Source organism: Meleagris gallopavo, chromosome 10 (assembly GCF_905368555.1).
Source record: "Meleagris gallopavo chromosome 10, MGAL_WU_HG_1.1, whole genome shotgun sequence".
Lineage (NCBI taxonomy): Eukaryota > Metazoa > Chordata > Aves > Galliformes > Phasianidae > Meleagris > Meleagris gallopavo.
The window spans coordinates 28,776,105-28,798,520 of NC_139413.1; the positions used below are offsets into that span (position 1 = coordinate 28,776,105).

The window sequence follows — 22,416 nt, forward strand, 5'->3', positions numbered from 1 at the left end:
AAGGCAACCGCCAGCTGAAAACAGAAGACAGCGAACTCCTCTGGAAGGAGATTATCAAAGTTAGGGCTGAACAACAATTGCCTTCCCCCTGGAATTTCGCTTACATTTTCTGTTTTTAAACAACAATTTATGCGCATCATAAAACGCTATAAAAACCCAAACACGGAACTTATAAATAAAAATCTGTCGGTTTTTTTCCCAAGTAATTTTGCAGATGTTGCTGTGAGGCGTGTGTGTAGGTGCAGAACGTTGGCTGCCACACAGCTGTGCCCACCAGCCCATGGCAGCATCCCACAGTACCCAGCATAGCACACCCACACAGAGGCAGGTGATGAGGGACTCTGCCAAGAGGGGCAGAGAGTGGCCTTTTTGGGGACGTCCTGCCTTCCTGCCTTACCATAGTGCTTCTACCCACGTTGCCCTTGGGGATGTACAGGTACAGGGCTGAGCTCCTGGAAAGGAGCTCTATGGAGGAGCCGGTGGCAAATAGGGTGACCAGCAGCCAGCAGTGTGCCCTGGTGGCCAAGAAGGCCTATAAGACCCTGGCGTGCATTGCATGGAGCGTGGCCAGCAGGGCAAGGAGGTGCTCCCCTTCTGCTTTGCACAGCCGGAGCACTGTATCCAGTGCAGGGCTCCCCAGTGGCAGGCAGATGGGGAACTGCTGGAGAGCCCAGCGGAGGGTGCAGAGCTGGTGGGGGACTGGAGCACCTCCTGATGGGGATAGGCTGAGAACCCTGGGGCTGTTTGTCTGCAGAGGAGAAGGCTGAGGGGGATCTGATCAGTGCTGATTGATATCTGAAGGGTGGGGGTCAGGGCTCTGTTCCATGGTGCCCAGGAATTTCTATCTGGAAATGAGGAAAAACATCAGTGTGTGGGTAGAAGAGCCCTGACACAGAGCTCTGGCATAGAGAGGTGGGGGATTTCCTCTGGAGAGATCCAAACCCACCGAATGCTTTGTGTGCATCTGCTGTATGGATGTGCTGTGAGGGGCTGGGCTGGGGGAGCTCCAGAGGTCCCTTCCAGCCCCCACAGCTCTGGGATTCTGTGCTTTCTGTGGCAGCAGCCTGGTGCTCCCTGAGCCACCCAGGGTCACCCTGCTCCACGCAGACACCTCCAGCCCAAGTACCAGGGAGAAATCCTGGGAGATGAAGCAGGGCAGGGTACTGAGTCAGTGCATCCGGAAGGCTCTCCTAAACCGAAAGTGTGGTTTGAGCTGCTGACAGCTCAGCCATTTCAACCACAAACTATCCAAATCTACCACAGTCAGCAGCTGGACGGGATCCCAACAGAAAATCCCAGCTCACGTTTCTGCGTGTGCACTGCAAACGCTCTCATGCCTATGAGCTCTGCCAGCAGCCATGAGCTGCCAGGTGGGACCCCGTGTCCCTGCTGCCCTCCCAGAGGAGCCCGGCCTCTGCTTGCTGGGAGGTCAGTAGAAGGGAAAGTAACAGCTGATTGTATTTGCTCTGGGAAATCCCTGGCTAATGCTGATGTGAACAGGCAGAAGGCACAGTTTGGTAGCGCTGTAAATGACAATAAGCACACAGGTGAGCACAGAGGAGCACCCTGTCCTGGGGCAGAGTGCCACTGTGGAACCATGCAGAAGTGCCCATGGGATTCTGTGGTTGGCGCTCGTCTTTTCCGTCCTGCTCAGGAGCAGCAGAAGGAGGCCCGAGCAGAGCAGGAGCACAGTGTGGGGCGTCTGCATTTCGGGGACCTGCTGGCGATGTCAGGGTCGCCAATGTGGCAGTGAGTGCCCCCACACACCCGGGGTGTGCACATCCCCTTTTGTCTCAGTGGAACAACCCAAGCTGTGCAAAGCACTCGCGTTAAAGCCTGACACAGCAGTGCTGAGTGGCCCTGGTGCTCCAGCTCCCTCCCGGCGCCTTTGTGAGCTGCCATCACCTCCACTCCCCCTGCTACAACCGCTCTGCTTGGCTGCTGCCACCAACACGTGTGCATGAGTCAGCCTTTGGGCTGCGAAACCCAACTCTGCAACTTACGCTCCATCCAGAAATGATGCAGTGCTCTGCACAGTCTGGTTTCCTACCCAAATATTTTCCCTTTGCTTTTAAATGTCTGAAGGAACAGCAACAACAGTGCGTGAAACACGCTGGCATTCAGGCAGGCACAGCGGATACGCAGAGCCCTCTGCTACAACAGGTTCCATCTTTTAACATTTTAATGAGCTTCGGGACTTTTATGCATATTAGTTATGTTGCTCTAATTACTCATTATAATTCTAATGTGCATTTTATATTTAATTACAATGCTTATAAAGATTTGGTATGGGCAGTAAATTATTATAACTAGCATGTGCATAATGATTAAGAGCTGAATTTATTAACTTTTACACTAGCATTCAGAGCTGGCAACTTTCAATTTCACCTTTGTGATTAACCATATTGTCTGATTAAACCAACATTTTTGTGGCATTAATTGTAAATGTCAAAAAAAAAAGTCTTTTATTTATTTCCATCAGCCTTTAATTTGGCATCCTAACGTGTTCTTTTATTAGCAAAATTGCTCTCTGGTGTGTTAAGAGGGAGCCTTTCAGGTAAGAGAACAGGTTTCCTAAGATCTCCTTCAGTTTGCAGAAAGCCAGACACGAGCACTATTGATGTATTCACTTTGTGTAGATGTATTGCACCTTCCCAATAAAGCAACAAATCTTCCCAAGCAATATTACTCACGCTGTCGATAATGGAGGTGCTCTTCCAGCAGCCCACAGACTTTCTTTCTCTGACTAGCAGCAGCCCCTCTGTTCTGTTCCCAACTCAATGGTTTCACAAAGCTCTCCTTCCAGCAGAAACATCTCTGGGCTGGGGCAGCATTTCAGGCAAACACTGTGCAGCAATCCCATTGCCAAACAACTGAAAACCTTATTTTTTTCCGTTTTTTTCTTGAAGGGTTATCAAAACATATTGAATTCAGTGCGGTCTTGATGTGTACGTCTGCCTAAGTGCTACATGCAAACACACAAACCTGCATTAAGAGTTCAGTGCAGCCCTTGTGTTCCCAGATGTGGCCCGGGGTCTCTTTTGTGCTTCTTTCCTTCCTATTCAGGATAACAATCCCAGAAGGTGTGCTCTGAACATGGATTAACTGAAGAGCCATGGGAGCGCCTGGATCTGCAGGGAAGGAGCAGATCCTGAGCAGCCTGCAGCCCCATCCCACGCAGTGCAGGCACTGCAGGGCTCCTCGGGCTGTGCCTCTCCCGCAGCTCTGCCCGATGGATTACTGCATTATGGCAGATCACAGAATCACAGGCTGTGCTGCCGCTTGTGCCTCCTGAATTTAAAACCTCCTGGTGCTAAGATGAGAGGAAAGCTTAAAATCCAGAAGTAATTGTTTCATGGGGGAAAAGAAGCCACACAAAATAACACAGGGTGAATAATAGGCAGCAGAAAGAAATGCTTAATGATGCGTTTTACAGGTGCTTGAGTGACAGGAACGACGAGGAGCAACCCTACCTCCAAGACCTGACAGAGCCAACAGCCACCCCCAGAGCCCAGCAGACACAGCAGGTGGGCACGCAGGCGGGGGCTGCTCTGCTTCCTGCCCATCAGGCTTTGTCTAGCTGCTCGCTCACCCAGCCCTTCTGTTCCCCAGCACCAGGGAGCAGGGCTGAGTCCCAGCTGTGTCCCACCCATACGTGTGGCCCTGCTGATGGTATTGGGTGGGGGTGGGCATGGAGCAAGCCCCGTGGCCATGCAGGGCTGCTGGCCATTTGGAGGGAGCAGATGCACCGCACGCGACCAGGGTGATGTGCTCACTGCTTGGCACTGCTTGGTACACCAGAGCAGGGCTTCGTCTTCCATTGGCCATTGAAGCGCGATTCAAATTCAACTGATGTCAAAATCTTTATGTTGATTTCAGAGGGGCTGTGGATGAGGCCTGGTAAGATTGGCAACGAAAGGGAATTTCACAGTCTTCAAAACAAACAAAGGCAAAAAGCACGATGGCAACAAAACTGTTCTTTGTATCGCTGCTCTTACTACTGCAATTTGAGGGAAATGTTGTCATTGAAGATTTCCCATCAACTGTCTCATCAAAAGGCCATGGGAGAGTCTGCATTCACCTGAGACAATAGAACGAACCTGTCTGCCTCTGAACATAATGCGTGGTGCTGATGGAACCCTACTGATGGACCCAAGAGGGAGTGCTGGCCCCAAAGAGACCTACCTGCAGGGGATCCACTCTGCACCCAGTGCACATGGCTGTGAGCACAGTGCTGCTGCTCTGCCTGCGGCACTCAGACCCCGTGCCCACGAGCAGTGGGGCAGTGAGCCTCAGCACGCTGCGGTCCTGCAGGGAGTTGGGGTACGATGGACAACGTCGGTGCCAACCCAGAAGGAGAGATTGGCCACATGCCCAGGCGAGAACAAACATGAGTGCTCTCACTGTGCCGCTTCTCTCCCTCTAAGGGAGATGAAAGCAATGGACTTCAACAAATTCCAGGAATTGCTAAGTAGGTCTCTTGGCAGCACAGCTGAGGAGAAAGTGAATTAAAGCCGGCTGGGAGGTTTTCAAGGAAAGAGAGTCTGGAACAAAACCACAGCACACAGTGTGGGTGGGAAGCTGCCCGAGCCCTGCATGCTCAGGAAGCACAAACGCAGGAGAAGGCACTGGGAGGTGGGAATCACAGCGTGTGCACAGTGTGGGTCGGGTGGGACCAGCGGGAGCTGAGCTGGGCTGAGGACCAAGGCTGGAAAGCAGAGAGAGCTGGGATCAGCGGAGCTGAGGGGCTGACTTGGTGGGGAGATGTATCACAGAACTGCAGTGGGATCAGCTCTTCCCTCTCTCACTGATGGGCAGGACAAGCGACGGTAACTGAAACAAGAGAGACCTAGGTCTGCAAAGCTAGAAGTTACTGCTGGAAGAGTTTGCTGAAGGAGACTGCCAATGTGCTTTTATTTAATTAAAAAGAAAACAAAAGAAAGCATTAACAAGCATTTGGATGCCAGCACTGCGCTTGGACAGCAGCATCGGCATCAGTTCTCCCTGTGGGCTGGGAGGTGTGATCCCCTCCCCCGGGAGCATCACAACAGCCCTTCTTTACCCAGTTCTGTAGGTCTGAGCGCTGTGCTCAAGGTTAGGTGCCATTTTCCAGCATGATGGGAAAAGCAGAAATTGTATTTGTCTCATTTTCTAATAAGTAATACAATTTTCAGGCTGAGGCTTAACTACAAAAATGACGTAAATGCTGAAACAACATTTAGAAATGAGGGAAAAAAAATGATTCAGATGACAAGGACCACTTTTTTGTCAAAAACTTGTGCAGCTTGGATCCAATTTGATGTATTCTACATACATAACAAAGCAGCTAGGTGTACTCTCCAAAATGATATTTCTAAGGACAGTACTCATTACTACTGTATAATAAATGGAAGCATAAGTCAGAGTTAGCACCGAACAGATTGTTTGGGGTTGCAAAGACAGCAGCTGTCACAGCTTGACAGCTTTCTTGTTAGTGAATCAGCTTTACTGACAGTCTTTTTGATTGAAAACCACTGTTCGCTGACAGCGTGCTAGAGCTGATATACATATGTATCTCATGGAGAATGAGGGAGAGCCATGAAGGGTCCAGGAGCTATTGCTCTGTATTAAAAACAAATGAAGTTTACAGAAAGGTTTTCCCCTTCAGCAGTTTGCAGCAGCAAGTTTCCCAAAGCAGGACAATCCACGCGAGAGGCAACGAGCACAGACACGCAGGCAGGACCCGGCTCAAAGTCGATCCTCTGACTCTAAGCAGTAAAGTCACCAAAGCTCTGGGTGTTGCAAACCCATGCTGGACCAAAGCAAGGGCAGGAGTGAAGCTAGGCCGGGGCAACGCTGGGTAGTGTGGGGCAGGGATTGGTGGCTTATCTCAGCTAAGGGATGGAACCATCCCTTCTGCAGCAGCCCAGAGCCTCCCCCAGTGTGCCACCTGCGGTCTGGTCCCCAGTGAGCCCAGCTGCTGCTCTGAAGAGGCCTTTAGTGGAAGCAAGAGCACCTCGGGAGCCTCTCTCTGCATTTTCTTATAAGATTGTCCATATAACATCATTCCTTCATCCTCAGTTTTGTGATCGTTTCAACGGATAACAGCCAAAGGACTGAGTGCAATGGATGCCCTCACCCTAAAGCAAAGCACACACAGCTCTGAGCAAGACCAATGCTGAAACCAGAGAGCCATGGGTGGGCATTCATAGGGCTGTACGGGTTGTTCCTGATGAACACTTGGTGGTTTTGTTAGAATTGCTCATTGTTAAAGAACGTCTGCATGCTTCTTAACAGCGGACAACATTTCTCAAGCCAACAGTGGGCTGCAGATGTGACCTCTTTCCCCTGAGGTCTGGAGCAGTGGGATTTTCCATTTGCACATTCAATTGCTGCACTGAAAGATAATTCCTGAGATGCTCTTTTGCCATTAACGGTACCAGGTGCAGAAGCAGTGAGAACCTGAATGCTGAGCTTGATGTTAATCCTACTTTTGCTCAAAATATACTGGAGACGGCGCGTTCTGAACTGAACTCGGGGTCTTTCAACCTAGAAATGACGACCGTAATCTTATTGCATGGCGTGCAGCCACTGTCAGGGCTGCTGAAGCACTGAAGCAGTTCAGTCCATAACTGTACCCCATCCTCAGACCCTGAGCACAGCCTTGCTGCTGGCTGTTAGAGCTTCATTGCAAGTGTTGGTGTCAGCTCTGCAGCTCCAACATCCAAATCAACCTCAGCATAGTTCCTTTCTGTTTGAGGAGGGGTGGAAAGCAAGAGAAGAAGCAGACAAAAGCTTTATGAATTATAACACCTAAAGAACAACACTGGCAGTTTTCCCTTTCTCTCGTGTCAGTATCACCGGTTTGTTCTAAGTCATAAAAACAGAAATATTGCTTCTCAAAGCTCCTCCAGCTGAGATCCAGTGCCTCTGCATGCCTGTGCCACACACACTTGCTAACACCAGCCAAATGGCAGAAGTTGTTAAAAGCTAATTTAGCAACCTGGCTGGGGATGAGCAGGTTGTATCAATGTCGTTACAGCCTCACCAGGACCGGGTGCCTCAATGGAGCACTGCGCAGGGTACCGTGGCACCACGGCCATGCCATGCACACTGCTTGTGCTGAACAGATCGCTACCAGCTCAGGGCAGCCACGGCTGCAGGAAAAGATAAAACAATTGAGAGACTGGAAGATCTGGCTTGGCTCTTCCTGCGTGGCCCAGTTGGCATCACCAGATGCATCCAAACACCTCCCAGCTCCCACCTTGCAGAGCCGGGGAGCTCAGCCTGCAGCAGCACAGAGCACTGCAGCCACCAGGAGAAATACTGCTGCGCAATGTACAGACTATTACAAGAAATATTTTAAGTAATTGTTTTTGCTGAAGAGCAATCTGGGCAAGTGAACACTCCTGGGAGCTGAAGAGCTCTCCATTAATTTTGGTTCTAGTCTGGAGTATTACAGAGCCTGCTGTATACTTTAAATTGCTTCTTGAAATGCATAAGCTCTTTACAGATGAGTCATCTTCTATTAATACTTTAATTTTCATGAACTGTATTTCAGCTAGTGTTTGGAGTGGGATCACCTGGAGGCTGAGGAGCGTGCGGTGGCACAGAGCTGGGAGAAAGCGTTCATTCCAGCCAGCGTGGCTGCCCACAGAGCTGCTCCTCTGCCGCTGCCATCCCTCCCTCACTCTGCATCCCACCGGCTGGCAGGAGCCCCTCCTGCCTGTGAGTGGGGACCTTCGTGTCTTTGGGGATGACGGTGGGCTGCAAGCAGAGCCCTTGGGACCAAGCAGGCTTGGAGCGGCAGCCCTGAGCAGAGCTGCTGCAGCCACTGCTGTCAGTGCTGTCGTTGCTGATGGCACTGCTCTCACTGCCCTCGGTGTCACTGCTGCTGCTGCCAGGAGATGTGAGAAGAGGATGCAGAGAGAGCCCACAACCTTTCTGTAACCCTATTTTGTCTTTGAAATGGTGACACAATAGTTACCAAATCTGTTACTGTTAAACAGTTATTGAAAAAACAATCTCTTCATTTGTTTTTGGCCGCTCATTCTCCTGCCCAGAGGTTCTCCCAGCAGTGGCCTGAAGCATTTGTGTTGTGCCCTTACAGCATCCTGCTGGTGATGTTTTTCAAGCATTGCTGTGGGTGTTCTATTATTTGCTGCAAGACAGTTTCCCAGAGATGCATAAACACACTGTATAGCATTTATAGCGTTATGGCACACCATAATGGCACAAGATGTGGACCTGTAACTACTGGCAGAGCACAGATACCTGCAAATGAGTGCAGCTGTTTTTATTCCATGGCCCTGGGGGTTTTCCTGGGGATGGGGAACAGATTACTCTCAGATGGGTTTTCAATGCAGTCCCCAGCATTAGCACTGCAGCAATGACAAATTACCAGCCTCCATGTGCCTCTGAAACAGCCAGCTCCAGTTTGGAGCTGCAGAAAGAATCTGTTAATGGCTAAGTCGGAAAGGCTGCTTCCTAAGAAAAGAACACTTGCAAAGATGTGCTGGAACACAGCTGAGCAGCGCAGCGAGGTTCCCAGCTTTGTGCTGGACACACTGCTTCCCACTGGAGCCACAGCAGGTGCTGCAGTGGTGCTGCCATTACACTGGGCACCTCTTCCCTCCCATCACGCAGCCAGGCTGGCTTGCCAAACAGGCCAGTGGCTGCTCAGAGGAGCCCAGACCAAGAGATGCACTCCCGGCAGCCTTAAGGCCACGTGAAGCACCAACACTCCAACTCCTCCAAACACAGCACCTCGTTGCACGTTGCCAGAGCTCCTGATTACGTGCTGTGGCAACGGAAAGCCATCTACATGAAGGAATGTTATAACCAATTCTGTCACGCTTCGATATGAGCAGCACTTTCCAGGGTAAGCAGCGACCGCGCAGCAGTTTACAGAACCCAACAGTAAACTACTACAGAAAGAAATCAATGTTAATTCCAAAGCCAAATTGCTCTCGAGTCAGTAACCTGAACTATATTGTTTTAATCTGACTTCTGAAATGCTAATAAAAATACCTAAAGGACAAAAAAATGACAAACATTACCTTCAGAAGACGCTCCTTTCCCCACCTATGAGGAGAAAACCATTTTCTTTGTTCCAACTCTATTCTCCTCCCGACTCTAATTGAGATGGATTTAAATACATGACCAGTTTTATTGATCTGAATTGGTAAAAGCTGTTTTTCGTTAGGTGTTACTGTGGGATGGTGCGTCATATATCTCATACATGTGAGCTCAGAGATAAGGGCAATTTGCAGCTTAAATAAATCAGAGTTTAGCCCTAATGCAGACCAAAAACCCAAAAAAGGCACAAAAGTTAGAGAGTCCTGACTCTAATTACATTGTACACGACCAAAAATTCTATTTAAAGAATAGCACAAATTTCTTCAAAGATCTTTACCCTAGGTCGAAAGAACTATTTGTATTTACAGGTTTCATGTAAAATATTTTGCAGGCAGCTCCTCTTCTGGGGGCTGGACCCGAAGAGAAGTTCTGTCACCAACTTCAATGATAATCTGTGATTTTGCATCAGCTGCTGCCTCACCTTTAGCTGGGGCAGGGGGCTGCCCATCCTCCAGAGCTGGCCCACAGGTACAGAGGCAGATCACACCATTACCCCTCTGCCTTCAGCTGTGCATACAGTGCTGCAGGGAAGGCGCCTTCTCCATCCTTCCACTATGGATCTTCCCACATCTTTCTTTTTACAATAGCAGCTCTGATACAAGTGGTACAGCTACTGAACCAGACCAGCTGGACAGCACAGAGAATCTGATCTTTAGGATTAGGTTAACATTTAACACCGACAGGATGCACAGGTCAGGACATAGGGATCCCCACAGCCATGATGCTGCCCACGTGCCCCGCCAGCCCCTGGTCCATGGCAGCACACCATGGGGCAGCCCCACTCCACCACTCACAAGGCTCCCCCGGTGCTTTCAGCACAGCTTTCCAGAACAGAAACAGAAAACAGTGGAGCAGAGGGAGGACACCACGTGCTCCCAGCAATGCTGGTGAGGCAAAACGAAAGCAGACCAACACTCTCAGCCTTCAGCCCAAAGAAACCAGATTTGTGACAAATGAGGAGACCTGAAGCCATGCAATGGTCGCAGCTCGTGCCGGCCACATTCTCTGCTGTGCCCACAGACTGACTTACAGCACACGGCCGTGGCTGCGCCGGCACCGCCTGCACACCGGCACCCAGAGGATGTGCACAGAGCAGTGCCTCCAGGAAAACTCTCACTGAGCTCCACAGATCTGCGAGCAGAATCAAATATTCACCAGCAGCCAGAGTTTGACGAGTCCCCAGTGTGACTTGGAAGCCAAAATCCCATTTTTGAAAGGTAACCAGAGAATTCAGAGAAACGTGTTTCACAGGAAGTCAATTAAACCGACACTCCGGAGTGCTTTTAACTTTTAAAGTGTAATTTAGATACTTCAAAACAGTACTGTGGAGCTAAATCCTCTGAGGCACTGTGCACATGTGCCTCTCAGAATGGTCAGTGGGAATTGGGGCTGCAAACTGCTGTGTGCTGTTGCAGTGCTGGGCAGTGCTGCGGGCCCTCATCATTAAGGAGCAGTGTGATGCAACAGGCATCAGCCATTGCCACCTCAAGGTGAGGACCTTCTGTGCCACGGCCAGACGTGAGCGTGTGTGCTCATCCAATTTGGGCGTGATTCTGGTTGAAGAGTCGGCACACAATGGCACGGCTTGGAAGGGACCACTGCCTTTTTCTTTCGTAGCATATTCACCTTCATGGAAGGAAAATCTCTTTGCTGACTGTAGATAAAGAACCTTGCCCAGGAAATGTTTTCCTTTGGCTGGCAGCAAGGCACTCTCGGGGAGCACAGAGTCACAGCCCTGTGTCCGGGCACTGGGAGCCCCAGCACACACTTGAGTCCCATCTTGAGTTTCCTGGTAGGTCTCAGGTTACTGATGTAATTAGGTTAGAGTGGCTTGTACAGTATGTCTGATTTCAAAGTAAAATCAGAGCACTGTGCATAATATTATGCAAATGTCATAGCAACAGTAAGGCAGACTTCTAAGAAATGCTAATGAGTTAAGCTGTTCTGCAAAACCCTAACCTGGCCAAGCAAAAACAAACACAGCACTTAAAATTCATACAAGAAGCTCATACATCCCTCTATAAGAAAATTAAAAAAAAAAAAAAAAAAAAAACTCCACTAAAAGCACAACATAAATTGTCTTATCAAACTATTGCAGCAGGAAAGAAAGGAGCAGGAAGGGAGCAGTGCAGAATTACACACAGCCACCTGTAGCAGTGCTTGGTGCCTGCTGAGCTCCCATTCCTCACTGCACGCTGAGCCCCCAGCCCCGCGCTGCTCGCTCCACTCAGAGCTGAACAGCAGCCACCAGACATGGGTGCCACCAAGGGCTGGACGATGCCAGTGCAAAACTACAGCATTCCTGAACCACAGGCAGGTGCCAGGGAGTTATAAACCAGACCATTTGTCCTCACTCCCCATAAAAATGCCGTTCAGGTAATCAAAGGTGTGAAAGCACCTGGAAGATGCCAAGACGCAGAGTGATTGCCAGCAGGGCGTGCTGGGCCATCAGCTCTGGCTGCAGTAGGGCCAGGCTCAGTGCTTTGGGACAACCCGTGGGCTGAGCACAGCGAACAGGTTGGCATCAGCAGCATGTGCTGCCTGTGTGCTGCTTAATGCCCCCGTCCCCCCACCAAAGCTGGGGGCACCAGCTTTGCACCGAGGCAGGGGCAAAATGTGGCTGGGTACCGGTTATCTGGTCATCTGCTTATGTCCGTTTTCTTTTCTCCTTATTATTTCCAGATCAAATGGATCTTTGTGCAAGGATATGGTTTTGCAAGCAGGCAGTGGTCCATTCCATAGCAGGAGCAGTTTGGGTTACCTCCCTGTTGCTCTGTCAGCTGCCCACCGAATTTGCAAAGCAGTTTCCTCCTCTGTTGCAGCCGCACATCCTCAGCACTGCAACTGCAATTTGCACCTCCTCAGCAAGCCTCAGCACACCTGGCCTTCAATCTGCCACGTGATGGGGTTCATCAAGGCTGAAATTAAATCACTGCCTTTTAATTAGAGATGAATGGCTTCTCTTTCCTCTCCAAAAGGCAGCTGAACTTAATTCAGTGCAGTCCACAAGATCCAGCTATAACAAACCAGTTATGTGGCATCTGAAAAGAAGGAATGCTGCAATACAGCCCACGTTGACTATTTATTTGGGTAATTGAAAATTTTATCTAAATTAAGATAAACGCCGGCTTCGTGATGCACACACCTCATTCTTCATCATCTCAGCATGACTGCAGTACTTCTGGAGATGGTTGTGTTTAATCTTTCTAAGTGTGTCACCACAAACCAGAGCGTGTGTGGGGCTGCAGGGACAGGTGTGGGGCACAGGGCTGCTCACAGCTGCTGCTGAGCTCCTGCTAAGCAGGCAGTGGTTTGTTCACAGGGGCTTTGAGATCAGCATCTATCCATCAGCATTTGCTTTATAAATCACGGTAGAAAATGCTAGTAAGTTTTGCTTTGAAGTGAAATCATATTCTATTGTATTGATTTTAACATGATTGGGAATAGTTTTCCTCTCTCAGGAACCATCCCCCTCCCACCACTTGATGCTGCGACCCCACCAATGATTCTCCTCCTCAGAATGCAAACACAAACACACCACAGCCTCTCGGAACACCTCTTAAAAAAGGGAAACCATGCGGACACCCATAAGTTACTACAAAATGTGGATTATGCAATATGAAACGGCACAAAGGACAAACCCAAAGTCCCAAAGCAGAGTCACAAAAAGCTGCAGAGCGTATGCAGCGTGGTGGCCAGCAAACTGGTTATGTCTGCCTGGGGATGCAGGACTGCACAGCCACCAAACTTGAAGTTCAGAAGTAAGCCAGGCCTGGCCATGTCCCTGTATTTGCTCAGGTGACTGAACAGCTGCTATATGGAATGAATACCATATTCAGAATTATGCTTATGTTCACTGGAACCGCTCGGGGTTCGTTGATGTGCTGCTGGGGAGACAGGGGTGATGGTGAGTGGCAGAGGAGAGCACAGCCCGCAGCAGTGAGGTGCAGCTCAGGGCTCCTGCCTGCAGCAGATGTGCCCTGCAGGGGCTGCGGAGCTGAGGGTGAGGACAGCACACTCAGCACACTGAAGTGCGTGTGCAGTTCGCTGACTGTGACAAATCTTTCACATATACAAACACTTCCAAGCTGTAGACAGATCCTAGTTTTGCATTGCTTCTGATTTTTTTTTTTTTTTTTTTTTGGACATTTTCTTCTTTACTTGCAAGAAACTGAGTAAAACTACTCTGCATGTCCCAGTGCAGAGCTAGCAGTTTGCCTGAATCTGGCACGGAAACCCAGCGCCAGGTGCACCCACGCTACAGCCAAGGACACTTCCTGATAACTTCCCTCTGCCATGACTGGAAGTGCCCTGCTGTCAGACCCGATTGCCCTGCTTGTGGCTGGCACCGACACTCGCACACCTCCGTCATCACAGCCCCCCTGCCTTGGTGTTGAGAGAGGTCAAATCCCAACCCCTGCAGCTCGGCTGCCTGACAGCCATGCTTCTGGCCATGGCACATGGGGAGCTCCCACTGGCCTCAGTGCTCCCAGCAGTGCCACAAGGCTGATCTTTCCCACGCACAATGACAAACCCCAACTGTCCCTAGGAAACTGGGCAACTGATCCCAGAAGCAATTGCAGTTTGACAGGGCACAAGTCTACTGGTACACAAACTGCTCACATTAAAGTAGAGCTCTGGCTTTGGCCAATGAACATGATGATTGATCTAAATAAGGATTTGTGCAAGTTTTGATCTTGGCTCAGAAGATGAGGGAGAATGGATGATGTCATGATTTTTACCACTCCTCTTTTCTTTTTTTAAATAAAATATGCTAAGCAGGGCTATCATCTTCTCCCTTTTATGATCACTTTGAGAGTTCCCAAGGCAGTGAGTTTTACCCTTCTTTAGGCTCCCATGACATAAAGTCTTCAGAGGCAGTTTTTGTTTTGATAAAGCAAGCAGAGCTTGCTGCCCCTTCTGGACTCTACCACCAGGCATTACTTAAACCACACAGCACATTCTGGGTAGGGCTTGTGTGAAGGGCGTCACCCCACAACAGCCCCTCGCATTTATAGAATCACAGATCCATTGAGGTTGGAAAAACCCTCCAAGAACCCCAATCCAAACTCTGCCCACCCCCCCATGCCCACTGCCCACGTCCCTCAGTGCCACATCCCAATGGTTCTGGAACACCCCCAGGGATGCTGATCCCCCACTCCTGGGCTGTGCCAGCGCCTGACCAAAACGCTCCATCTATGCACATATATCTGCACCACGCCTCTTCCTGACAGTCCTCCAGTAACAACAACCTGCACACAGCCCAGCAGTCACTTGTTCCACCAGCACTGTGGTTTTCAGCCCATGGGTTTTACAGAGAACTGTGATGGACTCAGCCTGTGAGTTGCGGGGGGACACAAATCCAGGGCCTCCAGCATCTGTAAATCAGTAACGATGCCACAGCGATTTTCAGAGTAGGAACTGCTGCAAATCACAAGCTGCGTAATTGCACTTAACCTAAGAAAATTCACAGCTAGAGTGGATTAGTGTAATTATTCCCATTTTCTTTTCTTTTTTTTTTTTTTTTTTTTTTTTTACATTTTTTTGGAAGGGAAAAGAACACCATTTTGAACATTTCATGTTGTACTGAATGTCAAATAAAATCCGATCCCAAACGAGAAATCATCCCACTTCTGCAGACACTCGAGGAGGGCAGAACTGTGGGCTGCAGCCCCACAGGAGGCCGTGCTGGCACCCACAGCAGTGCCCCCAGCACCGGAGGAGAGGCAGAGCACAGCTCCCTGTGCCAGCAGTGCCCGCATTCACTGCCTGTGCTGGGATCCACTCGCACAACCACACAGAGTGCCAGATCGTTTCTCATCTCCCTGTCCTGTTGCACATCCACGACAAGTTAAACCAGAAACGTTTCAGACCAGCAATCACAGAAATTACTCAGTGAATAACCACCAAGCCCAAAGCCCGCAGCGGAGCCCAGCCCAGGCCACACGCTGGCCCCACACTGCTGCCAGCACTGCAGTCAGGTTTGAACCTGGTCCTCTCCTACTGACCTCTGGTCACAACCACTCACACCTCAGACACCGCAGGCTTTTCGCTACTGTTCCACCAAAAAACAAATCTACAGTTTCACCACGAGCAGCAGTTCTCTGCGTCACATTTTTCTTCCCAGCAGTGCCCCTTTCCTCCATTGGATTTAGTGATTAGAAACCAACGTGACTTACAGTTTACTGTGACTTTTACTTTTTTCACGTCTGGGACTGAGACGTCGTTTTCTGCGCTGCATTCATACTCCCCAGCCTGATCTCTTGTAATTCCATAGATGTCCAGGTACTGCCCGCTCTCAAATGGTTTTGCTGAAATAAAATAATCAGAGAGAGAAATTAGGTGAGGCTGAGCACAGAGCACCTGAAGGGTCACTGAGGTCTGCAGGGCTGAATGGGAGAGCTGCTGGGCACCGCAGAGCCCCCACCCCTGGGATGGACTGCACAGAACATGGGAGCAGTGCTGAGCAGAGCTGCTGGGACCTTACCTAAAGACAGAACCACAGAATCCTTCCAGTTGGAAAAGACCCCAATCCACCCCCAGCCCACTCCCCACACCCGCTGCCCACATCACTCAGTGGTACACACATCCCCACGACTCCGAGCACCCCCAGGGATGCTGACCCCCACCCCTGGGCAGCTGTGCAGTGCACTCTGGCACCCTGCCTCAGTTTAAAACCATTCCCCCTTGTCCTATCACTACCCACCCTTGTAAACAGCCGTTACCCCTCCTGTCTATACGTTCCCTTCAAGTACTGAAAGGCCACAATGAGGTCTCCCCGGAGCCTTCTCTTCTCCAAGCTAAAACTAGACATGCTGAAATGTGTAATGATACGTAATTATCTGCTGGGGATATGTTGGGCTATAGGAGAGGGTTCTCCAGCATGGGAGGGAAGCAGCTGTGAAGCCGAGCTGGGATGCCCAGGTCCTGCTGCTGCATGGTGACACAGTGCCCAACAAAGCAGAGCACATGTAGCTCCTGGGAGAGAGCACAGCAAGAACCGTGTTTCACATCTGGTCTCTGGCGTCAGGAGGAGTGTGAGCACACCTCGCCATATGGACAGCTTTTCCAAGGCGTGGATGGATGGGTTTTACAAAGGTTGCATCTTCCTCTCCCGTTGCTAAACATAAGTCAGTAAGAAAAAATATCTGGTGCAAGGCCAGGGGGGCTCTGAAAACCTCTGAGGACTTCATTTGAGCCAAGGCTGTTTTGCTGTCTGTTTGCTTGTTTTCTACATTTCCTGGGATATTTAACCACAATGCAGCCCCAGCTCAGGCACCCCAGGTCCCACTGGGCAGTGGAACAGGCCCAGCTCCATGATGCTCCACTGAGCTGGTGTCAGCATGAGGAGCCCAGTGTGGGTTAGGGAGCGCAAGCAGAAAGCTGAGCTATGCAGGTCTGCTGTATCATGGCTCCAGGTCACAGCCTGGGGAGCATCCTCATGCAGCCTGAAAGCCCCAGCATGGGCTCACCTGCATGTGTGCTGCCTCATATGGATTCTGTGTGAGCAACCATGTAACTGAGATGGGAGGTTTAGGTTGGATATTAGGAGGAATCCTAATTTCACCCAGAGGGTGGTGAGGCACTGGAACAGGTTGCCCAAGCAGGTTGTGGATGCCCCATCCCTGGAGGCATTCAAGGCCACGCTGGATGTGGCTCTGGGCAGCTAGGTCTGCTGGTTGGTTGAAACTAGATGAGCATTGTGGTCCTTTCCAATCCAGGCCATTCTGTGATTCTATGATTCTATGATTCTATGATTCTATGATTCTATGATTCTATGATTCTATGATTCTATGATTCTATGATTCTATGATTCTATGAGCAGGTGGGCTCCCCAGTGGCAATGCCATCAGGATGCCATCTGAGTGCCGGCTGTGCTTTAAGAACCCATCAGGTCCCATAGGCTGGGATCACAGAGGCACCTTTTTTCTCTCTTGCAGAGGAGTTGTCACGGGATGCTGAGAACAGCCTAAACAATTGGATTCAACCAGGACAATGATCTGAAGCTGCTCCTACTACTTGCCATGCGTTCAGGGTTTCAAATGACATCAAATGCTGTAATGATACAGTATGTGCTCCTCTCCTAGGGGTGTGGGTTAGCTGAACAGCTTGCTGTTAGGAGAATGTGCCTACCACATTAGGCACCATTTAAACATTGTCAGTGTAAGGCCATTTAGCTTTAGCGATGCCACACTCCACATTTGTAAAGAAAAATCAGATAAAATGTAAAGAAAAAATGTCTGAAAGTGGCAGATAAATTGAGGGCTGAAGGAGATCTCCCCGCTGAAGAGATGAAACAAGAAAAGCAGTTTGGTGAGAAAGGCGTGCTGATGAAAGAAAGGCTGCGAACAGTGGCTGACAAAGCAGAAAGTTTCAGAGGTGGAGACAAACAAGATCAGATCTGTACATCTGATATATAGGGATGGAGCACTGGGAGCTGCATGGGCAGTGCACATCCCAGCCAGCTATTGGGAACTGCTGCATGTCACAGGACTGCACGGGTCCCCATCAAACTGTGTGACAGTGTTCTTTCAACACGAAGCATAAATCAGCAAAGTTTAAACATTTAAAGGGAAAAAAACAATCATTTTTTTCCTTAGTCTTAACACTACATAGTAACTTTAGAGGGGAAATAACTTAGAATCATAGGCTCATAGAATGGCCTGGGCTGCAAAGGCCCACAGTGCTCATCACTTCCAACCCCCTGCTGTGTGCAGGTCACCAACCAGCAGCCCAGGCTGCCCAGAGCCACATCCAGCCTGGCCTTGAGTGCCTGCAGGGATGGGGCATCCACAGCCTCCTTGGGCAACTTAGAAACCACACGTAGATCTTTCATTTTCCACTGCTTCCTCCGAGCTTCCCAGGCTGAGCAGAGCAGAGGCTGCTCCTGCAGGAGATGGAGGCACATTTCCTTGTTTGCATTCTCTGAAGTTACATTTGTTTCTGTCTGCACAGAATGCTGCCGCACTGCACTAGGTATCTGAGACACATTAAGTTATTAAGTTACAGTATTTGGAGCAATTCTGAATGTTTTCTGTTGCAGACACACCAGGGAGCATACCCCGAATACATTCTGACTTTCCTGCTTGAGCAGCTGAGCGCTGGTGTTCAGGGGACCCAGCTCCACTTCAATGCTCGCAGAGAAGAAAGTCAACTGCTATTAGGGAAGAGCACACACCCACTGGAGATCATACTATTCTTAGATATCTGCACGCTGTGTCACCTGGATATTTACAGATTCATGTGTACTCTTTGATCTCTTTTGATCTCTCCAAGAATGACTACTTCTCACAGTAAGTGCAGCTTGCCAGCAGCGCCAGCTTTTTTTTTTTTCCCTTTGGCCCATGGTCCCACACACCGCCGGAGGGAAGGCAACATGCTGCAGCATGGGAAGCTCCCCTGGGCAGGAGGGGGTTGGAAGAGTTCCTCTTACCCAGGGAACTGTTTGTGAGCACGAGCAGGGCTGGGGAGGGCAGCTCAGCCCACAGCAACATGCAGTGCCCCTGCAGGAACCCGCCTGCTCTCTCTCAGAACGATGCTCTGCAGGCAGTGGGTACCCTGTGAGCTGTTTGGAGAGAAGTCTGACTCAAGCACATCTGCAGATCCATCCCATTGCACATTCATTTTCTGTCTGTAGTTTGTTGAAACTAGAGGCGTTGCTGAAGATAAATGAATCATTAATGACTATATTTTTCATATTTCTTCTTATCCCTCAAAAGATATTAACGGTTTTTATAAAGTATGTGCATTTTAAAATAATTCTTGATATGTTTGAAATAGGATTTATTCATAAACATGGCCAGAAGAGATGATTCTGGGAAATAAATGGAAGCACAGCAGGCTCCAGAACCGTGAAGGTGTGGTTTAGGGATAGGCTTTAATGGACATGGTGGTGAGGGGTCAACGGTTAGATGTGGTGAGGTCTTTTCCAGCCTTAATGATTAGGTTAATTATTAGGAGGAAGTTTTTCACCCAGAGGGTGGTGAGGCACTGGAACAGGTTGCCCAAGGAGGCTGTGGATGCCCCATCCCTGCAGGCATACAAGGCCAGGCTGGATGTGGCTCTGGGCAGCCTGGGCTGCTGGTTGGCGACCTGCACACAGCAGGGGGTTGGGACTGATGAGCGCTGTGGGCCTTTGCAACCCAGGCCATTCTGTGATTCTATGGATCTATGGTGCCTGCAGGTTGCCTGCTATCCCCTCCTGAGCATCACTGGTGTGCCCAGCCTCCATTTCTATCTGCAGCCTGTGCCCAGATGGGGGAAGGGAGAAAGAGTAACAATAAACATAAAGGAATGTTAAAAAAAAAAAAGAGGATTTGAAACGTTAAACAAAAAACGGAGGCATCTTTTGGATTTTGGAAATCCTTTCTCCAAAAATCTGTGCACACCTCAGCATTGGCATGCTCTGCTCCAAGATGAGCATCTCCACAGCAGTCATGAAGGATGCTACACAAAAGGAAGGGGACAGAAGGAAATCTGCACTTGCTTGGCTTTCAGCACTAAAGGCTTGGTCTCACTGAAATATTTTTAATGATTCATAAATTGCTCACTCACAAATGCAGTGTTTCTCAAATAAAAATGAACTAATATCAGAGGGAATAAACTAAGCCTGTTTTAAAACTTTAATTTTTATGGCATTTTATGAGTTATTAATGAGTTCATCTACTTTTATTGAAAAGTAAGAAATACATTCCTCTTGTTATAAAATTGTCAAAAATTCATTATTATTTCTGCACGAAGCTTTTGTCTGGTTTTCGTTTTCCCATCTCTAACTCACTGAGATTGGAATCTTACTCTCAATCCTCAGTTCCTTCACAAAGACCCAATTATTGGACCATCGCAGCGCGAGCACTCATCTCCTGACAACCGCAATCTAACAAGAGAGTTTTTTCAGTCTGTTTAAAGATTTTTAAGAAGGCTTGAAGATTTCTAGGAATATCTTTAATTGTTCCTGAAGGGATGCTCAAAGTTCAGGACTGGTCTCGATAATTATGACATTTTTCTAAGAATTCTTGCTCAGAAGCCCACTAATCGCAGCCAGTGTAATGTCACTTGACCTGGCGAGACAGATCCTGTACTGGATGTCACTTAATTGGATCCTATTGCTCCGCGTATCCCCCAGCAATGATGTTAGGAGCATCATTAAGGAAAAGAAAGGCCAGAAGGCCCATGGCCTGAAATCGGAAGACATCGCATTTCGCATGGGAGAGGTGTGGCTTTGGAGGATCATTATTTTCCTGGTATCCAAAGGCAAAGGAAAGGATTGCAACAAACCATTTACATTAAGCACTAATATTTGCATTGCTGTCTTTAAACTGCTAATTAATCCCCTCATTTACTCTGTGTTGAGCTCCACACCATTTCCTCTTGAGTCCTTGGGATGCTGCCAGGAGCATGTTTAATATGAAAGAAGCGCTGATGGAACGGCATGTGATGCCTTTACAGCGGAACATTCCGCTTCAGAATCACCAGCCGGGCCATTAAATCCGTATGAAACATTAATCACAGAACTCTCAATCCCCACGTGGCTGCAGTGCAGTCAGATCTATCTGTGTAAGAGCAGGAGCTCCCCATGGGCTGCTCACCCTCACCGCGGTGAGCAGAGGAGCGTGGCACGGCCCCACTGCAGGGCACACAGCACATCTGGAGCAGAAGAGGAGCCTGGGAGGTGATGTGGTGCTGGGGCTCCAGTTGGGCTGTTTGATGAAGAATGTGCTTCAAGTGACGCGTGTCACAGCAGCTGGGCCTGCTGGGGCTCCAGCCCCCACAGAAAGGCACAGGGCCACCAGGAGGGGGAAGTCCTGGCTCCCAGTGGCTAAGTGGCTGCTTCAAGCTGCTTTCCTGTCCCACAGACACCACTGCAAGGCACTGTGTTGTTCCATAAACATGCAGAGCAAGGGGCTGTCGAAGCACTGCAGCACTGAGAACCAAGAGCTTCCCGGAGTGGCGTAGGAGAGATCAAGTCAGGGCTGAAGAAGAAAGGGTCTGAACCACAAACCCAGCCAAGGCCAGCAAATGAAGGCCCCGTCGAGCCCAGAGGCACTGAGCCTCATTTGGCATTGCCTTTGTCAGCACGATGTGCCGGCACTGGTGACATTACTTCTGGCTCCAGCTGCTGCCGCGCTTCCAAAGCAGAGTTGCATTTGTGCCGTGCATTCACGGCTGAGAGCCGACAGCCTGCCCCCATCCCTACGTGCAGGGACCAACGCAGACACAGGGCCTGGGCTCCCCGCCTGGCCTCAGCCCACAAACCCCAGCAGGTCTGGGGGCTGCTGGCTGCTCTCCCAGCCCTCCCACCCAGCTGCGAGGAGCAGATGTTTCGGCTCAGCCCAGTAATGCTTCACCTGAACGAGGAGCTCAGCGTAATGAAGCTGTTGCTGGCGAGATGAGTGATGATGGCATAAGGGAGGCACATCACTGTCGCTGCTTATCAGATTAAAGTACTGAATTATTTTGCATTCTGCTGCTTGGACTCCTGGAGGGAAGGAGCTGCGCCTTTGGTGTGCTGCGGCCATCCATCTGCCAGCAGTGAGGGTGGTGTGCCAGGGCCACCCGCAGCCCCACACCTCCAGTGGGGCAGGAGCTCGTGGCACCCTGCAGGAGTACAAGCAGCTCCGTGCCCACCAGCAGTGCTACCATGCACATATTGTCAGAGGGAGGCAGCGGTGGGTGTGAGATAACCCCCATCTGCAGCACCCCTCAGGGCTTAGCAGGGCAAAAGACGCAAGCCAGAAACCCTTTTTTTTTTTTTTTCTTTTTCTGAAACCTTTAGTTTTAAAACCATTTTGAATCAGTAGAAGGAACACTTAGAAAGACAAGTTTGCACTTTGTACTTTCGCAAAGCCCTGGTAATTCATGTCAGTTAGGTATTATCAGCCTGCAAATCCCGGCTTGGAGCACTCACACATCAACAAAACACTTCTTATTTCTGTCACGTGCAGATGTGTGGATAACATCTGAAAAATAGTGTTTCTCTAGCAGAAGTGCAAATGGAACAAAATATTTGACATTAGCAGAGCTCACATCAAGCTTCTGTTTGTTTCTTAGGATTTAGCTAGAAGTTTAAAAAAAGCCTTTTTGCTTTTTTCACCCCCGTCAAATCTCAGCCCTGTATAGCAGTCTGCATCCCGCAGGAACAGCACTGCCTGCTCAGGGCTGGCGCTGCCTTTGTCCTGTAATTGAATTGAACCAGCTCTTAGACCTCTTCCTCCCAGACAGCCCTATCATATGAGTGCATCGAAGATGTATTACACTAATACCTCGTCAGAACGACAGAGCTATGATGATACATTAATGTAA

General features: G+C 49.5%; 1 protein-coding gene across 1 annotated transcript in view; it reads right to left on the reverse strand.

The window, feature by feature from the left end:
- The window catches only part of NEGR1 (neuronal growth regulator 1), a 188,515-nt gene that overhangs the window by 59,628 nt on the left and 106,471 nt on the right, over positions 1-22,416 (reverse strand). The window contains exon 4 of the mRNA XM_085231420.1: positions 15,297-15,428. Coding sequence (XP_085087546.1) covers positions 15,297-15,428 — 132 coding nt within the window. The remainder of the gene's footprint in view (positions 1-15,296; positions 15,429-22,416) is intronic.